This window comes from Myotis daubentonii, chromosome X (genome assembly GCF_963259705.1).
Source record: "Myotis daubentonii chromosome X, mMyoDau2.1, whole genome shotgun sequence".
Classification (NCBI taxonomy): domain Eukaryota; kingdom Metazoa; phylum Chordata; class Mammalia; order Chiroptera; family Vespertilionidae; genus Myotis; species Myotis daubentonii.
Window position 1 is genome coordinate 13788882 of NC_081861.1, and position 20836 is coordinate 13809717.

General features: G+C 42.9%; 1 protein-coding gene across 4 annotated transcripts in view; it reads right to left on the bottom strand.

Moving 5' to 3' along the window:
- The window catches only part of MAMLD1 (mastermind like domain containing 1), a 109367-nt gene that overhangs the window by 19055 nt on the left and 69476 nt on the right, over positions 1 to 20836 (bottom strand). For all 4 annotated transcript variants that reach the window (XM_059680392.1, XM_059680393.1, XM_059680391.1 and 1 more), the window contains one exon: positions 18567 to 20270. In XM_059680392.1, the coding sequence (XP_059536375.1) occupies positions 18567 to 20270 (1704 nt within the window). The remainder of the gene's footprint in view (positions 1 to 18566; positions 20271 to 20836) is intronic.

Genomic DNA, 20836 nt, shown 5'->3' on the forward strand with positions numbered 1-20836 from the left:
TAAACTGGACCGGTCGGCTGGAACAGAAGCATGGATGGAGTTTTTGTGTGAACTAATATAAATTCAAAGTAAACATCATTACATAAAAGGGTACGGTCTTTTTTTTTTTTAGTTTTATTCATTTCAAACGGGCCGTCCGGCCTGCGGGCCGTAGTTTGCCCACAGCTGGCCTAGAGTCAGCTCTTGGAAAAAAAAGGATAGTTACCTCTGGGAAAAGGGAGGGTTTCTAAGATATTTTGAAAGTTCTACCTCTGAATCTGATTTATGGGTACATACATGTTGGTTTTATTGTTACATGTTTTATTCACTCTTCGATGTGTATCATATGAATTTAAAAAAAACATGATTAGAAAAAAAGAGGAATCATGTAAGTAGAAAGTATTGTGCTATGTCAAAGAACAACTCAAGTTCATGTAATGTCATCATCATTTAGGTTAAAAAAATCACTTTGGAATTTCTTTTTTTCTCTGCCATTCCCAGCTCTTTTTGGAGGTGCTCCAGTCACAGATTAGGGTTGAGATGGGATTTAGGGTTGGACTGATGTTAGTTCTCATCAGGAATGCCAACACTTCCAGAGCTCAGGATTTTGTGCCTCCTTCCCCCAGATTTTGTCCACAGAGATGCACAAGCAAGTATTCTTGTATTCCAACTACAAATGAACCTATGCTTTTCTGCCACTTCTCTCTCTCATGGCTACATATCTCGTCTCCTTCCTTCCCTACCTATATGGGAGGGGGCATCGTTCTCCACTTTCTTTTCATTGAAAACCTCAACTTCTGTCTTCTGACCCATTCTGTCTCTCCCTTTCCTGGAGCTGCACTGTAGTTTGAGACTCTTATTACCCAATACTCCTGTGTCTCCCATGGGCCAGACCATCTGCATTATGGTCTGAGGCTCTCCCCACCTTTTCTTGCTCCCTCTCCTTTAACCTTCACAGGCTTTCCCCCAATATGTTGACACATCTGACCCCATAGTTTTTGGTAGACCCAGACACACACAAAGGAGCACTTGGCTATTTGACTTTTCTTTCTGCCAAAAATATAGAAAACTTGCTTTTTTTTCTCACCCCTTTGGCACTCCCACACTGCCTCCATGAATGACCACAGTGAGTGGTGGCACTCTCCTGTCTCTTCCCTTAAGCACTTGGCTCACAGCTTGAAGAGTTCACTTCTCTCTGTGCTTTGTTGTAGATTTTGTGGGCTAGATTTATTTTACTGTTATCTTCCTTCCTTACCCCAGTCATGAATTGGTTGTTTTAAAAAAGACAATGTAAGTTTTGGAAAAACCCCACAAATCTACTCTCCCAGGATTTCTGGCTAACTTGGGCTTTAATTGAGGCTTCTAAATTAAAGTCCAATCACCCTCAGACAAGACCGAACACTGTGCTCCATAGAGCAAGTTTCTGGTTTTCACCATACAGCTCTGTCTCCTTCATCAGGGCCTCGTAACACAGTAAGTAGTAGATTATGGGTCTATTTTGAAAGAAGGAGGGCCAGCTATGGAAACCAAAAAGGCAAGAATAAGCATAAACACTATGCCTGGCCAAATAGACATCCTTTCTGATGTGTGACCATCTAATGAGTTCAGGATTGATCAGTTACATTAAACTTAAGCACAGTCTTCAAAGTCAAAATCTGCAGGAGATACTCTTAGTCAGCTTATGGACTTCTTAATAATCTGTCTTCTCTAAATTATTTTAAGTGTTTGGTTGGGCTTAATTTAATTATATTCTTAATAACAAATAGTTATAGCAATGGTGATAAACTATACACAGTGCTCATATCCTATTCTTAGGTCTGAAGCTGCCTGCCTGCTTTATGATTCACAATGTGTGGACAAGCCTGGAGTCTGAGCCAGAAGTCAGGAAACTCAAGATGTTGCTCAGTGCCAGTCATTTCATAGCCTTGCTGAACACCCATAGCTCCAGTGGGAAAATGGGGGGTTCACCCATATCTACTGTATAGGCCCTGCTGGCTGGGGCATATGTGCATTGGAAAAGCCTCTATTGCCTTCACTTAAGTGCCTATATACAAACTGTATGGGTGTGGTAGAGGAGCGAGTTGGATGCTCAAGGAGTTACCGTTTGGAGAGAGGAGGCCCTGGGTGCCTGGTAGGTAGGAAGATATCCTGGACCCCTAATGTACCAGGTTCACAGAGAGAAGAGGTGTGGGACTATGAAAGAGTTGGCTGCAGTTGCCAGGGACACTGGGGTGCTCCATTAGTTTGTTTGCTTTTTCTGAGGGCTTGACTGTTTTGTTCTTTTGGAGCACTTAATTTGTACATTGTAGAATATATCATATGGATTGTTCAATCATTCTTCACTGCAATCAAATACTGTGGCTGGAATCTGCTCACAGGTTGCCTTTGATAGCAGTCACACAACACATATTTAATGAGTATCTATCATGATCCAGGCCCTGTGCTGTGATAACATTGTTGGACAAGGTGGATACTGTCCTTGTCCTTTTAGGGCTGGCACACTTATATAATGGAGACACACTTAAACAAGGATTTATAATACAGGTTGATAAGTGATATATAAGAACATTGCAGAGTGCTAAAGAAAAATAACAGGAGAACCCAACCAAGGCTGGGGAGGGTGGATGGTTAGAAGAACTTGCTTGTGGGAACTAAGCTTCAGGCTGTGGCCTAAAGGATGAATAGATGTTATCTAGGTGAGGGGTAGTGGGCACAAAATTGCCTAAGTTTCCAGATCACTGTTATATACATCACAGTTTCACCCAGTGCCACTCCTATTCTAAGACCTGATGGATATGCAGATTGTATAGAGAGATTGTTTGCAAAATGAAGCCTAAGTATCTGGGTTCTCTCTGGAAAAAGGCTGCTTTCTGGAGTCATGTTGAGTCATCCCAAAGAGTGCCATGCTATAGTGGATGGGGGCTGGGAGGATGAATGAATAATCTTCACATTTCTGTTCCTAACCTATTAAATTCAAGAAAGTTTTTCTTGAAGCTCTATGACATCTTTCACTTTCAGCTTTGCTTGTTGAAAATTAAATTACAAACCAAAGCAGGAGCTCCAAAATGTTTTTACTTACTCACATGATAAAGTTGGATGTGACCTATTTATAAAACAATCTGTTGTAAATAGAGAAGAGAGAAAGGTCCAAGTCCTAAATGTCAGAATGAGAAGGGCCCATAGGAGTCATCTACATCAGAGGTTCTCAAAGTGGGGGTCCTTGGAGCAGCAGCACTAGCTGGAAATCTGTTAGAAATGTAAACTTCTGGGCCCCACCCAGACTTACTGAATCAGAAACTCTGGGGGTGGAACCCAGTAATCTTCACTTTAACAAGTCCTCCAGAGCATACTCAATCAAGAACTACTGATTTAATCCAAGTTTCTCATCATACAGAATAGGAGACTGAGTCTCAGAGAAGGAAGGAGCACTTGATTTGTGTCAATCAGGATATGATCTGAATGTTGGGCCAGTGACCACTGTGTGTTGCTTTCCAGATTCCTCTTTCCAAAAGGGAATTGTTCTTCCCTGTACTCCTGCTCTTTCTCTGCTGAGGTGAGCACAGTGGGCAGGCGTCCCTGGAATACGAGGAGTAATGTAGTGACCAAACTGAGAGGATTGCATGTTACCCAGAATTTCTAGATTGGAGCTGAACCACTTTGGGGAGGGGGTATATAGGTTTCTGTGAGTCGAACATTTGGGGAGGCATATGCATTAGAAGGAGGGAGCATATTGATGTGGATGGCCAAAGAGGTTCATTGTAGCAAATATAGTTGGTTGCTTAGCCAACATCTAGTCTTCTTTCTCTTGGAACCTTCCTCAGTTTTCATTCAGGGAGCCTCACTTGCCCCATGCTTTGGGGAAACCTGGCTCCACCTGGTTCTAAAGGTGAGGCACTTAGCTCAGCTCACATGCAGCAGCATAGTAGAGAAGTGATTAATTCAGGCTATTACACCAAAAGTTTCTAGGAATTTTTGAGAAAGAAGTTTCCTTACACTTGTGATAGAGCTTCTAGAAGCAACTATCTCTCCTGCTCCCCTGGCTGAGGGTAGGAGAAAGCTTGTAGCCCCAGGAATTGCTGGCAGCTATCATCTGATCATTAAGGGGAGCCAGCCAAGAATGAAGCAGATGTTAGGGAAAGCTGAAGAGAGAGCTGGAAAGAAGCAGCATCTTTGGTCACACTGTTGAGCTGTTGATTCAAACTACCCCTGAAGTCTGCCCAACTGCTGAACTTCCACTGACAGGACTCAGTAAGTTAATTTTATTGTTTAAACCAGTGTGAATTGGTTTTTCTGTTACTTGCAACTCAATGTATCTTAACTGATAAAAAAATTTAGCCTGGTCCCTCAGACCACTGAGTTCACAAGGACTGCACTATACCTCCAGCCTCACATTGAGGAGCATCCTATTTCAGATGATGAAGCACAGGCCTGTTGAACCCTGCTCAGCTTTGAGTCATGTTTCTTTACCCACAAACCAGTTAATCGTTTTAAAAAAGAGGTAATAAATTCAGACAATGTTAAATGTTTTTTTTTTTTTTAATCTTTAGAGATAGAGGAAGGGAGAGGGACAGATAGAAACATTGATGAGAGAGAGAAACATCATCGATCAGCTGTCTCCTGCACACCCCCCCCTTACTGAGCATCAAGCCCACAACCCGGGCATGTGCCCTGACTGGGAATCAAACCAGTGACCTCTTGGTTCACAGGTTGATGCTCAGCCACTGAGCCACACTGGCCGGACACAGTTCATTTAAAGAGAAATTCAACAAACCTGATCTGTCTGTACGGCATGCTCCAGCAAATACATCTAGAGTGGATCAAATACCTCACTCTTAGACTTCTCATTCAGATTACAAGTGTGGTACTCAAGCTCTTAAATACTCTATTTTGCATTAGTTGAATGCAATACACATTTTAGAAGCAATAGCCTAGCTTAACAACATTAAGGATTTCTAGATCATATTCAATTCCAAGGCAAACTCGAATATGTACTTTGTGGGTTTCTGTGAAGAAAATAATTGATGATCCAAACTGGAATTCATCTATAGAAAATAGGCAGCGCCAACTCCTAAAAGCAATTATTGGCACCAAGCCCCTGAATTTTTAAATCCCTTGAAAAGTCCAAGAACATACCAGAAACTTGAGATTTGATTTCAGAGGCAATAACTGTAAACAAAAAATTAAAAGCCTGTAAGAGGTGTTTCTGAGTAGCATGTTGATAGCTCTAAAAACAATCATGAGGGTTCATTCTTTTTCTCAATCCCTAGTCCAATATTATATCAAAAACTTTATCTATCAGGAGAGTTGGAAATAGACATGAATCAAGTGTAAGGTTACAGAGAAATACTTTGCTTTCAGGAACCTCTTCTGGGAGGGGAAAGTTATAAGCTGTAGTTTGCCTGGACAATGAGCTCAGGCAGGGCAGATGGGGAATGTGGCTAACACTATTGCAAGTGAGATTTAGGGGTGGGGCAGAAACAAAATGGTATTAATGGGAAGGAGAGTGAACCTCTTGCTTTCCTCTGTGCAGGGTTAATACACCTTCAGCACTTTGGTCAGAGCCTTATCCACCCAGAGGGCCTCACTCCGATATCCTGTGCTTATTAGTACTTCAGAGACAAGCAGCTGGAATTGGGGCAAAGAATTGGGCAGGGGAGGGAAGCCTCAGTTACAGTTGTCTTCAAATTTCTAAAGGGCTATGACGTTTTGTGGAACATATTAGACTAGATTGTTGATCAATATCAAGATTTTGTAGTTTGTCTAAAAAATGGGGCATGGAAAAGAATTCTAAACCCTAAACTGGATATCATTTTAGTTCTGACAAGTCACAAGCAGATATCCTGCTTGCAACAGAGACTTAGCGGAGTCTGTTAAGTTCCCAAAGCCATGTCATAATTCCAAAGGCTGACTAACAGTTTTTTTTATCTAGGGTCTTCTGTTACAATCTTGTCTTTTGCAGTATGGAGTAATGATGCATTGACAGAGCTCAGAACATCTGTCCTGCCCACCAGCTGCTAAGGAAAGAGCCTGATAGAACAGATCTGTGTGATTCTAGATCTATATGAGTTCAGAGGGAATCAACATGGTCAAGGCCATTGCCAGAGGCTGCCCCTTTCCACCCCATTCTGCTCCTTTGATCTGTATCGATGTTGAACTATATCAGTTAATAGAACAATAAGGGAAGACAAGAGAACTTTCTAGGAGGTGGTGGGAAGGAATCGCCTTGTGATGTAACTATTCCACTAAAGAAAACACTTTCAAAGGAAAAGTTAAAAAGCAAATAAGAGAGACTAACAATATAGTTGTCAAAATGATAAAAACAAACCAATAAAAACAATACCCCTGAAAGGTCATTTCTACAAAGGATATAAAAATCTGTGCTCATTAACTAGTAAAATAAACTTCTTAATTTGAAAAAAATTAACCAATGGTGGCAGCTTATTGAAATATAACCGAATATCATTATAAGTTACATTTTAAACCTGATAGGAGAAACATGCTGAACAACCTTCAAAACATATTCACTTAATACTTTGTTAGTCAGAGAAGAAAAAGGAGAAGGAGAAGAATAAGAACATGAACATGAACATGAACATGAACATGAACATGAACATGAACATGAACAAGAACAAGAACAAGAAGAATAAGAAGGAGGAAAAGAAGAAAAATAACTGTGTGAAGACCATTCACTGCTCTTAGGACGGACTGAAATAGATTGATTTATGTTAGAAATATTGGTGCTGCCCCAGAGTGGCATAAATGAATCTTAACTGAGATAAAAGCAATGCAATGAGTAGCCTGACTTTATAAGCCAGCTCTTTTATTTATCTATCTATCTATCTATCTATCTATCTATCTATCTATCTATCTATCTATCTATCTATCTATCTATCTATCTTATCTATCTATCTATCTATCTATCTATCTATCTATCTATCTATCTATCTATTTTCTTGCTTTTCTTCTATCATGGGCTTTCTCACTGTGGTATATGAAATGGCAACCAGATGTCTTTTTTTACTTCTAAAATGCATGAAATTACCATAACCACTACAATAGAACAACTGGTACATATTATCACTGGCGGAATACGACTGTGTATTTGTTGGAGGTTGAAGAAATCACATGTATTCAGATATCACACTTGTAGAAAAGTAGGCAAAGGTTTCCCAAGTGCTATAGAAGGTCAAGAGCCGAATTGGACCAGAAAAATGGGTCACGATGAGGAGGTGGGGGCTCTATGTGCTGATGCAGAGTCCTCCCTTTGGCCCAATATGGGAATATGAGTTCATCAGCCTCCAGGACTTGAAGACAAGGAGTTCCTATCAATAATCACTTTAAACCACTCAAAAGAGTCTCAAGAGCTTAATTTTTCAAAGGCTAACAGATGCAATTTATTATCAGTTCATTCCTTTCTGCATTCATTCATTCATTCATTCATTCATTCATTCAAAGGGTCATTCATTCAGCTCACTTTTACAGAGCTAGATAAGACATCTTTCTGTAACTGAGGAGTCTGCTATCAAGTGGGGTGCAAACAAAACACAAATAACTTTGATTAAAAAGTGGACATCACCAAGTCCTGAAGGGCAGAAACCAAAGGTCTTGGGAACTGAGGTGTGAGTAGGGACACAATAACCAGGTGTGTCAACTTTCCAAAAGATATTTGGGTATTGGTCAGAGGTTCTTGTTGTCTATTTTGAGTGCCAGTGCCAAGGCCTTAGGAGCTGGTTCTGATTGTTGTTCAGATCCTTAACCTTTCCAGAACTCTACACCAGGTCCTAGCACCTACTCCAGAGGGACAGTTTGCATAGAAAGCAAATCACAGACAATGAGTCGCTAACATTATTTTGTTGGCTCTTGTATTAATTAGCAAACCGTGAGTCATCCTAGTGTTTCCAGACTTGCAGATGCACCAGAGAACGAATGAAGCAAGTGGGGTTTCTTATACCATTCAGAAACAGAGATAATGTCCTTTTCTGTGTACAGTCATTTCTTTGTTCCCCCACCCACATGTTGTCATTTCCCCAAAATGCACAGAAAAGGACAGAACTTGTGTTCAATTTACCAGGAAAGTTATTTGTTAGCTTATGCCCAAGGACCCTATCCCTAGCATTTAACATGTATATATTTCACTAAGACATCCAGAAAACCCAGCTGGCTCACACAAATGATGAGTGTACTTGCAGTCAATACTGCTCCTCTCTCCAACAGAAAACAGGCAGCTCAGCTTGCTGTCGCCTTTATATCAGGCGCTAATGTTATTTGAAAATAAAACACTGCTTTTGATTAAGGAGGATTAGCAAATGTTTTAAAATGTCAGTTTTTAATTTTCATTAATTTATTGTTGTAAAATTTTCCATTTTGAACCATTTTAATTGTACAGCTCCATGATATTAAGTACGCTCTCATTGTTGTGCAGCCATCACCAACCATCCTACATCTCCAGAACTTTTTCATCATTCCAAACTGAAACTCTATCTATTAAACACTAACTCCCCACTCTCAGGCACCCACGTTTCTGCTCTGTTCCTATGAATTTGACTACTCTAGGGACGTCCTAGAAGTAGAGTCACACAGCATTGTCCTTTTTGTGCCTGGTTTATTTTACTGAAAATAATGTCTTCAAAGTTCATCCATATTGCAGCATGTCAGAATTTCCTTCCTTTTTAAAGTTGAATAATGTTCCATGATATGGACATACTGCATTTTGTTTATCCATTCACCCACTGATGGGAACTTGGGTTGTTTCCACCTTCAGGTTATTGTGAATAATGCTGCTATGAATATGGGTGAACTTGTTCAAATTTGTTGGGTCATATGGTAGTTCTGTGTTTAATTTTTTGAGGAACCACCATACTGTATTCCACAGTAGCTGCACAAGTTTACAATCCCACTAACAATGCACAGCATGGTTTCCAATTTCTTCATATACTTGCCAATACTTATTTTCTGTGTGTGTGTGTGTTTATATGATAGCATCTTAATGGGTGTCAAATTTTTGTATTTTGAGGACATGAAATTAGAAAGCCATATTTAAGTGCTGTGTTCATATTCTTCAGACCTCATCTTTGAAACCATTGCTTGATACAAGGAAAGGGTCAAGGCATTGACCCCACTTATGCCCATTAAGGGTGGTTAGGGTCTCCCAAATTCTAAAGCTTTGTCACATGGAAATAAACGATCATTACTCAAAATTTCAAATGAGGAATCTACCTTTATCTATTGTTCCACAGAGTTGGCTGGCTTTGACAAATTGTCTTCATGTGCCACCCAGACAAGGGCCTGCAAAAAGGCCGAATTGCCACAACTATGCTCACATCTTCTGTTCATAAATGGAGAATGGCCAAACTTGGTAGCATGCAAGAGGACAGGGGAAAGTCAGGTAGGACCTGTGCATTTAGTCTCAAATCCAGAACTCCCAAAAGCAAATCAAGAGTTGGAATAGTTTCTAATGGAGCAGGGTATACATCTTTCAGACCTTCATGGGTACATGACAATTTCCTCAAGTGCCCACTTGCCATTTTCCTATGCAACTGGCTCTAATAACTGAATCAAGATCTGTAGACTCTGGGATTCCAAGCTGCACATTTTCTATTCTAACAAGAAATTTGGTTAATATGAGGAGAAGGACCAAAGTGTGGAAGAAATGGATCGATGCTGAACTTTTATTACACTCTCTGTCATAAAAACTGCAATTTCATTGGTAGTCAGGAGACAGGGCCAGGTCTGTTAGGAGTATCCATGGGCTCTCAGCATGGCCATAGACATGGCCCTGGGGAGGGGGTTTGATTCCTTTGGATCTTTAACATTTCTTTTAGTTTTCAATAACCTCACTGCTTTTGATGACAAGAACTAACATGATAAGCTCTCATCTAACAACAACAGAACACAATAAAACAGACAAATTAGCACCAGTCACTGTGCGCAAGTTATCAAGATCAAATAAAAAATCCAAACTTTGCCAACTCCTTAGGTAAAAGCAGAAAGTTTTTCTTTGGGGGTGAAGATGGGGTGTTTTAACTATAACCAGTGTCCTGCCCTCTAGTGTCCCCTTCAAGCTCACAAGTAGCCAGATCAGAGCATGTTTGTTTTACACAGGAGGCCCAAGGGACAGAGGAAGCTAAAAGTACAAATGTACTAAGGAGAGGTTTCCATAAATCTGTGATATGGGCCATTAATGGATTTGAGAGAGGGAAGTTGGGGAGGGTGCAGGAAGGAGTGGAAGAATGCAGTCGGACCCTTTTCATACGCATCCCTTGCTCGCCTGGATGGGTCATGTCTTGGACCCACATGGCCGTTCTGGTGCTATCCACTCTTGCACTCAGTGGCAATGCTGGCTGTAGGCGTTAGGGCCACAGCTAAGTGGAACAAGTCCACTATGATATTCCATCCACCTTAGACATTTTTTATATTTTGCTAACTTTTCCCTTGTGTTCATAATCTGAAATGGGACTGCCTCTCCGTGTGCTGTTCTACATCTTGGGCTTGTAAATATTCATGCAGAGTTACAGTTTAAAGGAGCATGACATAACGATTCATGTCTGCCCTCTTATACTTTCTGAAAATGGAAATGAGATTCCTTTCCTTGCTTTACAGTGACAAATAAGCAGGATGTTTCAATGAATTTAGTATAAAACAATTTATACACTTTGTTTTTAAGATGTCTCATTTTGGTCACCTCAACTTCAGAAAAGTTAATTGTTTCTCTTCAGGTATGTTAAGACAAAATGAGCAAACAAAAATTTGATAGCAGGGTTGCCTTTTCAGCTTCCATAAATCAATGACTAAGCAAATATAAAACTATATTGATTGACCTGTATTACGTAGGCATCTGTATTGGGGGGATTTTTCCATCCCAGTAAATTTTGGTGTTGACCTCACTGAGTGATGGGTACTCCAGGGCCAAAAAATAACGTTGCTACATTGCAATACGTTACCTCACTCATTCTTCAACTACTGACAGAAAAAAGTTTGATTTTTAAAAGGTTAGCATTTGACCAGAGGCTAATTTCAAATTTCTGCTTTGTAAAAAAGGAACATAGCATTGAGGTGGAGGATCATTAATGGTTCTCAGAAAACAAAAAGAAACAACAACAATCTAATTCTTGGTAACATTAGTACCAAGTGCTAAGCCTGTATTTCCCAAATTCAACAGCCGATGGACTTTCATTTCCTGGCAATTCAGAGTGATTAAAACAAAACTTGTTCAACACTGAGATATTGGTTCCTAAATTTTCAAAATATATGTTACACTGTGTCTAATTATATTTCTTCCCAAGGCAGTTAAAAAAAGTTTCCCCAAACTAAACAGTTTTTTGAGGCCCAATTTAGAAATAAAGTAAAAAATAAGCTTATATGTTTAAGTACAAAATAAAGATGCTTATTCAGTAAAATATCGGCATATCTGGTAGAGAAGATGTGAGCAGGGCAAGATCCCAGGCAGACAGGATTCATGGGCTCTTTGAAACCTAACTTGTTTCTCTCCCCCGCCCCAACCCCTCCCTTTCTCAGTGCAGCACAGAGCTTTCCTCAGAGGTCTTTGCTCTTGTGTTTCAGCAGAATTAACCTTTGTAATGAAATCTATGACACTCCTTGCCAGAATTAGTAAAAGATAAACGCAAAGAAATGTCTCTTATAACACGGGGAGCAGTATTCCTCTCCCACAACCCTTTTCCTCAAAACAAGAGAAGAACTAAGGGGAGCCAGAGAAGGGACTTGCAAGTCCAAGGTCACAGGCATGTCCTTGAAAATATGTGGTGCATCTGATTCTGGGGACAGGGATGGGGAAAGGATGGAGGGTGGGAGAGTCAAGTATTTTGGCAAGATAATGGTCATTTACTTTTAAATGTCAGTGAACAATTTCGAGAATAGGAGAAGGCCCACTGGCTGCCATCACTCCTAACTCTCCAGTAGTAAATGCAACTGATGTAACTTTTACAAGATTAGGGGATTGTCTTGCTCCAAGTAACCTGGTTTTATCATTTTGTTTTCAGAGATCATTGCCCAAATGTAAAGATTTTAATTTGCAGTGCTAATTGAGACAGTAGTAATTAAAGGTTCTGCTCTACTGAGCAGGTGAATCCAGCTTTGGAAATCCAAATAAAAAGGAATCCTGAGTTTCTGCAAAGGTTCTTTTTGGAGGCGCTCTGGGTGCCCTGCATGCTGTAGTATCCATCCGGGGCCAGGTTTGAGCAATGCTTCAGCCACAACAACTACAACAAACTAATGCAAGCCAGAATCACCAATTCACCAATGCCAATGACCAAGCAGAATCAACATTCCTAGAGGCATCGATGCTGGGCAGCTGGCAAGGCTAGCCTGCATTTTCCTTCTCATTCATTCTCTTTGCCTACCGGTATCAGTAGAGGGCCCTCTCTCTGGATCTAAAAACCAGGGGAAGCCCTCAGCCCGCTGCAAGCTGTAGTGTTAGTACTAAGTTGGCTGCAGGTAGAATTAGGCTTCCACTTACCCTCCTCTCTGCCCACCTAAAATCATCCTGGGGTGCCTATTTGTTACTCAGTATCCATGCAGGATGGGCAGCTCTCATATGACTCCTGGAAGCTCTGCTCCTTTCTGGCATCACCAACTTGTGTCTGACAATTGGTTTTCCCTCAAGCACTTGACAAATGTTGTCCCTGACACCCCCAGGAGGCACTTTCCTGCTTCTCCTCTCCAAGTCACCACCCATCCCTGGAAGCCAAAGAGGAACCTGGACATGGAGGCAATCTAAACCCATTCCACTGGGTGACTGGTGTTCTGAGTTTCAGGAACTTTCTTGATATAGTAGCAGCTAACATTGATGAGTATTATTGCATGAGAGGCCCTATGCAAGCACTTTTACCTCCTCTCATTTAATCCTCCCAGCAACTCCATTAGATAAGTGTACTAGTATAGGGTTTCCCAAAATTCACGCAAGATTTGCAATTCAATTCAATTGCAAATCTTGTGTGAATTTTGGGACACCCTATATCTCCATTTTATAGATGGGGAGACTCAAGCTTATAAGGTAAACAGCTTGCCAAATGAGAATGAGGCAGAGCTGGAATTGGGACCCAAGTGATCCAAACCCTGGGCTCTCTTGAACCCAGCCTCAAACCAAGCCCCCAGGGCCTGTGCCCTGCCAAGGGCCAAAGACCAAAGCCTTGGTGTAACCTGCCCTGTGCTAGCTCCCTTTGGCCCTGAGAGTGCTGCACTTTGGAGTGCTCAGTTCATCAGGGACAAGAATAGCCAGTGTGTGAGGGCAGCAAGAGGGATTCCCCAAGGACCCACCTCAGACCAAGCTGCCCAGATGCCTATCAAAGGCCCCTTGAGGAGGGAAGATGGCAAGGTCTGTAGATTCACCCATCATCTCCACAGTTGCTGAGTTTTCACAGCTGCCTACACTAAGGAGATGGGAGGTTTACGTTAAAGGTAGGAAATAAAGGAAACCTGGGAACGGCCAAGTCCAGCCTTTTCTTGCCCCTCAAAATCTCTCCAAGCAATATCATGCGCCTCTTTGGTCTGTTTCTCTGCAGCTGCCCCTTTCCTCCTGTGCTTTGTCCTGCCTCAAGGATCAGATTTCAAGCCTTTTTTGTTCTTATTCCATCTGGCCACCCTCCCATCTCTCCTCCCCATGATGCTACACTCCCAGCTTTGCAAACGTGCCCTGAAGGCACTCTGGGCACCCAACTCTCCCAGAGCACAAGTCCCATCTCCTTGATGGACCTGTTTCAGCCTTTTGAGGTTAATTTGCCAATGGTAAATTTAGCTGATGGTACAATTGAAGTCCTAACACCCACCGCTTGTTCGACATTTCCAATACCTTAAGATATCTCTAATAGTCTTCACGGTAAAGGGGCATTAAATTAAAATTTATTTTAAATTTAAAAAAGAAAGTATTACAATAAAAAAATAAATTAAAAAAAATGCAAAAAAATAAATTAAAATTCATTTTGCTTCACTTTGGTTAAAAACAGAGAGATGTCATTGAGCCTCAGAAGCAGGGTGGGGAATACAGTGAGGAGATCTGAGGTTATGAAAATCCAATACATCAGAGCTGGGTGTCACAACTCTGAAAGGTGTCCCTCCCTTAGTAATGCCAGGTCCACATTCTGTATCTGTAATTTTATGTCCAAAAAGCTCTGAAAACTTATTTTATTTTTGTAATTTTGGTGACAAAGTTTGACCTGGAGTTAATTAAATATTCATATTTATTTGCAAAAGTAATAAAAGGCTGCCCAGATTCCATTGGAGGGTTGTGTGATTTTTGGTATATGCACTGTGTTACCTTTTTAAAGTCCCAGATGTCCTGAATTTGGATATGCATCTGAACCCATGGGTCTCAGACCCAAGACCAGGAGCTTGCAGCAGTCCTGACTGAGCACGTGTTGTGCACAGGGCAAGGGTCTACGCAAGTTCAATTTAGTGTCTCTTTTTTCATGTAATGCCCTAAGAGATGGGGATGATTCCTTTCCCCATGTGCAGCTGAGGCTAAAGGGGATAATAGACATTGCTACCGGCACACGGCCCAGTCAGTGTTGGTGCCTGGACTTGAACCCCAGTTCTGTCTGCCTCCAGTGCTCTTTCTTATACCACCACGCTGAACTGCTGCCCAGATGTCAGATGGCATTTGCCTTTCACTTTATCATTCACTTAAATGGTAAAGTGAAATTACCTAAGATTGGAAATATTAGTCTGCAAATAAGAATGGGCTCCTCTACATAGCTGGATTTGGCACTTCTGTTTATTCATGAGTTGGTTTCTCATCTTACATTTAGAAACTACAACTTTAAAAAATCTAACACCTGGATCAAAATGAATGCCCAGTCCTCCCATAGTGACCACCATTGTCCATGGAAGATCAATGAGCTAGTCAATGCCATGTAGTCAGCAAGGAGTGACTGCTGGGGATCAGTATGGCCATCAGTAAAACGTGACAAGTTTGCCATGCTGGAAACAAGAAGCATGTCCTTCCCCACCACTAGGGCTGCTGTCTTGTCCTTGCATGGGTGACCTAGCTATTGCCTCAAACACTTTCCTTTTCCTTTCTTTTTTTCTCACCCCTGCAAGACTGGCCAGGGCTAAGTTCTTAGGCCTTAAAGTGAATGAGGAAAGACCACAAGAAGGAACAGCAGATCTGTTCATGTGCCCAACTTGAAGGCTTGCTCAGTGCATTTTGGCTAGAAGGATGCCAAGGACAGAACAGGGTGCTGTGTAGAGGGGTAGAGTGAGAGTGTGAGAGAGCTCCAGAAAGAACAAAGAGGAAATCCCAGCCAGCTGAACAAAAATGGCTCATTCTCCTTTTCCACCTGGCCTGGAGTTATCTAGGTGGTGCAGGGCCTAGAATAGGAAGAGCCCATAAAGCTAGTAGGCTCCACAGCTCCTGTCAATCTCCTGGTGGGCATGAAGTCTGGAGAGAGCACTCTATGTACTCTGTCATGAGACAGCACCAGTTTTGAGAGTCACATCTTAGCCACCAGAAAATAGATCTGGAAGCTCAGGGCTAGGAGTTAAGAGTCATAGTTACAGCAAAGCTTTGTTGGTAGGTACTTTGTGCTAGGCCTTGTTTGAAGTGTTTTAGATGTATTAACATATTTAAACCTCAGACAACCTATCATAATGCCCAGCCTCTGGAGGCAGTGCTCTGTGCATGGGGTTATGAGTGTGGGCTCTGTAGTGAGACTTCTTGCTCTGGTCCTGACTTGCTGTGTGACTGTGGGTAACTGGTGACTTCTTTGCGCCTAAAATTTTCTCAGCTTTAAAGGGAGTGATAACAGCCTCTTCCTCTTAGGATTAAAATTGGAAAAGGCAGGTGAAGTACTGTATTGCATGCTTCGCCTGTGTGCACTGGCTGGTGCTGGCTTGAGAAGGCAGTTTTTGGCAGCAAGAGCATTCCATTCAGTGAGTCCAGCCTTGTGCCTTTCTTGGTAGAGGCAGCCTGAGTCCTTCCTAACTTCAGGGAGGTTGGCTACTCGGTCTTTCTCCTGAACAATTTCTCCAACTCCACCTAGGTAATGGGTTGGGTGTGATTTTTATAACCCCAGTCATTAAGAATTCTCCCTCTGACCCAGCTCTGAGGCAACATAATCAGGCTACAATGTACCCCATTGAAGAAACATAAAAAAACCAAAAGGCTCACAATGTTAGATGGTGACACATCTCTAGGCTGAGGATCTTGACTGCCAGAGTAAGAGTTCCAGTGCTGATACTGGCGCTCCACTGAGCCAGCTGCAGAAGTCCATGACAACATGACAACACATGGCCTATAACAAAATCAAACTGAAGTACTCCTGAACTGTGGACAAAGGCCTGCAGCTCATCCTGGCCACCCCCACAGGAGCTCTGCTTGCTGTGTGCATCCACTAAAGGACCGATTCCCTGGGGTGGAGAACTCTGTTTGGTTATGATTCATGAGACCTGGACAAGAAAGACATAGTCTCTATCCTTCAGGGGCTACCAGGGTCACACACATCCAAGGTGTTCAGGAAAGAGGGCAGCCTGACAGGTGTTTCACTTGGGCCAGATCCCTGGCTAAGCACATTATTGCTATCTCTTTCTTTACAGAAGGAGGAGGTAGAGTGGGAGACAGAAGTACCAAGGCAAGTCAGGGAAAAGCTTCCTGGAGAGGTGCCTGAACCTTAGGGATTGTAAGAGTGGGATAGGAAAGGAAAGGTGGTAAGGGAAGGCCAGGTAGAGGGGATAGCGGCAGTAAAGGCCAAGAATACAGAGTGTTCCAGGAGCTGCAAGCACTTCTGGGTTATGGAAATGAAGTGCCAATCAGGGCCCAATGGAGACTGCTAAGGAAGTAGATGGAGCCAGGTTATGGGCCTCTGGAAACTTCTGAACAAGTATGAAACATGATCAGGTCTCTCTTATAGCAATGTAATGCTTAGAGAAATGAATGGATTATTGGGGGAAATTAATTAACTGTATGAGTTCAGACAAAGAATTAAGAGGGCCTGGACATAGGCAGGGATAAGAGCAATGGGAAAGAGGGACCATGGCATAGTATTCTGGCAGACATCACTGATCCCTGCCTCCTGGTATTCACACCTTCATGTAATCCCCTTCTGGTATTCACACCTTCACACTTGCATCTAATGAACAGAATATAGCAAAAGTGATGGAATGTCACTTTCAAGACCAGGTTATAAAAGCTGCAACTTCTGCCCTAGCTGGTTTGGCTCAGTGAATAGAGCATTGGCCTGTGAAATGAAGGGTCCCAGATTCAATTCCTGTCAAGGGCACATGCCTGGGTTATGGGCTCAATCCCTAGTAGGGGGCGTGCAGGAGGCAGCCAGTCAATGATTCTCTTTCATCATTGATATTTCTATCTCTCTCTCCCTTTCCCTTCTTCTCTGAAATCAATAAAAAGATATTTAAAAAAACAAAACAAAACAAACAAAAACCTGCAACTTCTGACTTCTTGGCATTCCCTCTGCCTCTCTTGTTGGCATATTTCTATTTTGCTCACACAGATGAAGCCATCTGCCATCTTGTGGGATGCTCTATGAAGAGGCCCTCATGGCAAGGAATCATGGAAGGCCTCTGGTCAATGGTTCATGAGGACTGAGGCTTCAGTCCAGCAACCTGCAAAGATCTGCTTCCTGCCAACAACCATGGGAGTGAGCTTGGATGTAGACCCTTCCCAGCTGAGCCTTGAGATGATTACAGTCTTTAGAAGAGACTTGAAGCCAAAAGACTCAGTTAAGCAATGCTAGGATTCCCACCCATAGAAAGCATGAGGTAATGTATGCATGTTGTTTTAAATAGATGTTTTGAGGTAATTTGGTACATGGCAATAGATAACAATACAGGTAGGGATCAGAACAATGAAAATTGGGAACTATGATCAACACCACCCAGGCAGCATCAGCTGAATTTAGTAATTGATAAGACTGTAGAAGTTGAGGGAGAGAGAAGTCATGGTAATTTGGAGAAAAGCACAGACTCTGGAGGGTGACTGCCTGGGTTCAAGTTCCTGCTCTGCCCTTTTAACTGTGTGACTCTGGGCTAGTCATTTCAACAATCTGAGCCTCTGTTTCTTTGTGTGTAAAACGGAGATGGTAAAAGTAATAACTACATTACATGTATCTGTCCTTTCCATTTATGAACTCCTTCAGCATCCAGCATAGTGGTGAACAATAGCACACTGGAACTGCTCAGCAGAAGTCTGCTGTGACATTTCTAGAAGGCTCAATGGTTAGCCTTATGCCAGCAAAGGCAAGATTTAAATGCTTCAGTGAAATTTTCTTGCATCCTACAAAGCCTCCACTGGTCCTGTGTGAGGGAACATGTTCCATTACCCAGTATAGGAGAAGGCAGTTCTGTACAATTGTGACTTGTCACTCCTCGATCCTTCCCCTGGCAGCACCTTTGGGTGCAGCTTTCCCCTTGCATAGGAACTGAAACCATAACCTTGGCCTAATTAATTCTGTGCTTCAACCAGCCAGAGTTAGCTGGCTTCAACAGACTTTTCCAGAGTCAAGCCTAGTCTCAGAGAGGACTAGAGCTTGGAATTGCCTCCAAAGCCAGGTATCAATGGTACAAGACATGGTTCTTACTTCCAAAACCAAGGAAACCAACCAGATATAAGACTGTCTTACCTGTCTTGGCAGAGGAGGCATGGATTCTGAAGCTGCTGATCGCTGAAAGCGCTGGGGCTGCTGTATCATCTGCTGCAGAAGGAATGAAGAACGGTCAGGCTGCTGCTGCTGCATCTGCAAAGTGGCCATGGTGGTGGAGGAGGCAGTGGCAGAAGAGGCCTGCGTCAGCATAGGCTGCTGCAGATAGTGGAGTAGAGAAGGCTGCCTAGAGGTGGCAGGCATGGAGGGCATCTTCTGTGGGCCCGGCTCAGAAACGAAATGTGACAAGGGCTTGGTGTTGCCAAAATTAAATGGCTCCGGGGCTCCTGGTCTGGAGCTGGCCAGCCCCTGCTGCATGATCATGCTCAGGGTCTTGGGTGAGTTGGTGGCCATGGGCTTGAAGATGGCATTTGTTTGCTGGTGCTGTTGCTGCTGGCTTAGTGGATTACTGCTGGGAGTGAGGCTCCGGATCAGGGAGCACTGTGGAGTGAAGGACTGCTGCGGCAAGCCTGGGCTGGAAAGCTTCTCTGGGCGGTAGGGTGGGGAGGGCCCTGGGTTGCTGGTGGGCAGAGCAGACATCAGATGGCCTTGAGGGCTTTTAATGGTAGAGGACACTAGGTTGGCAAGAATGGAGCTTTGTGGGCTGAATTGTGGCTGCTGATTGAGAGATGGGCTGGGGAGCTTCTCAGGAGCATAGGACATAGTGGGCCCAAGGGCAGCATTGCTGCTGGATGCCATGCTTGAGAGTAAGGCATTAGGAGAGCCTTGGAGAGTGCTCCCCGGCAGGTTGCTGGATGACATGCAGGATACCATGAAGCTCTGTGGGCTGAAAGGTGGTGGTGGGTGTGGTGATGGCACTGGGCGGTAAGGTGGGGACAGGCCTGGAGAGGTCAGGCTAGACCAATTGGATGTGGGCCCTTGCTGCTTCGTAGCAGATCCCTGCTTGCTGGCCGCCAACACCTTCAGCTGGTGGGCATGATGCCACTGAGGCACCGGGAGTGGGGGCAAAGCCACGGGGAGCATCGCCTGGACCTGGCTCTTGGCCTGTGTTGTTGCAGAACTGGGTGTGACCATCTGTTTACTGGTGGAGGGCATAGCATAGCTGATCCCTGCAGAGGAGGGCGGGATTTGAAGTGATACACCAGTGACCTGGCTGCAACCAGAAGCAAACTCCTTACTGGAACCAAGGCTCTCCAAGTGTGACATCTGAGCCAAAGGCTTGCGAGTTGTGCCCAGGGTTACCTGGGAGTGATCTAAGACTGGTGGTTCTCCTGGCTTGCTCCCCAGTATCTTCTCAAGATCTACCGCATTTGAAGAAGGATCTTGAATTTCTGTTAGCTCCTCTAGCAGATCTTGAAGTTCCTGGTCCTGCTCCACAGCCATCATACTGTTGGTTTTGTCATAGTAAGGAACAGTGGGCCCTTTGAATCCCATTTCTGCATTCGGTGGTACCACAAATGGTGAATCCATCATGCTGCCATTCATGGAATTATTTTCGAGTAGTAATGAATGGCCCGCTGCTCCCATAGCTGAAGAGCTAGGGTTCATTGTCAATGGAGGAACCTGCAGCTCTGTACAGGGCATGCTGGAATGGGCACCTGGGCCCATAGAAAGGGTGACATCTTCAAGGCAAAGCCTCTTGCTTTTATTCGGGTAACCCCCATCAGCCATGCCTGGAAACTGGAAGTTGTCTCCTTCCTGTCTCCTCTTAATGGTTCCCTGTGGCTGAGAGAGAGGAGGGATGGGTAATTTTTATAAAGGCTTGGCACAATGAGTCGAATGAACAGCAAAACTTGCAAGATAAAACTTATCTCGGTTTCAAGGCTTATAATTGTTAAAATTCTACAATACAGCCTATCTTTTTGGAGCCATAATGCTTATTTCTTTGTTGCCGTGTTTCATTTAAACTGTCTTGTTACATTTTAAACAAGGCATTATGCTATCAGTAATACTAAATACCACAGAAAGTCACTCAGAAAGTCAAATGATATTCTTTGTCCACTTAAAGGAGAGCAGCAAAACTATGCAGAAGTCACTAAATAAACTGTGCTGTCAAAGGCAGGCATTTGAGAGCAAACTAGAAGTAGCCAAGATATTTTTAATTTGCATCTATCTACAGATACCCAGATTTTTTAAAAAGGAAAAGCATAACATAGACATTGAACTTTTAGGTTGCTTCCTTGTCTTGGTTAAATACATCAGGTTGCAGTGATAAAATGGAACATAACAGAACCTTTCATGAAATGAAGGAGCTCTTTCACTTTTTAGAGGAAAATACAAGTTGCAGAACA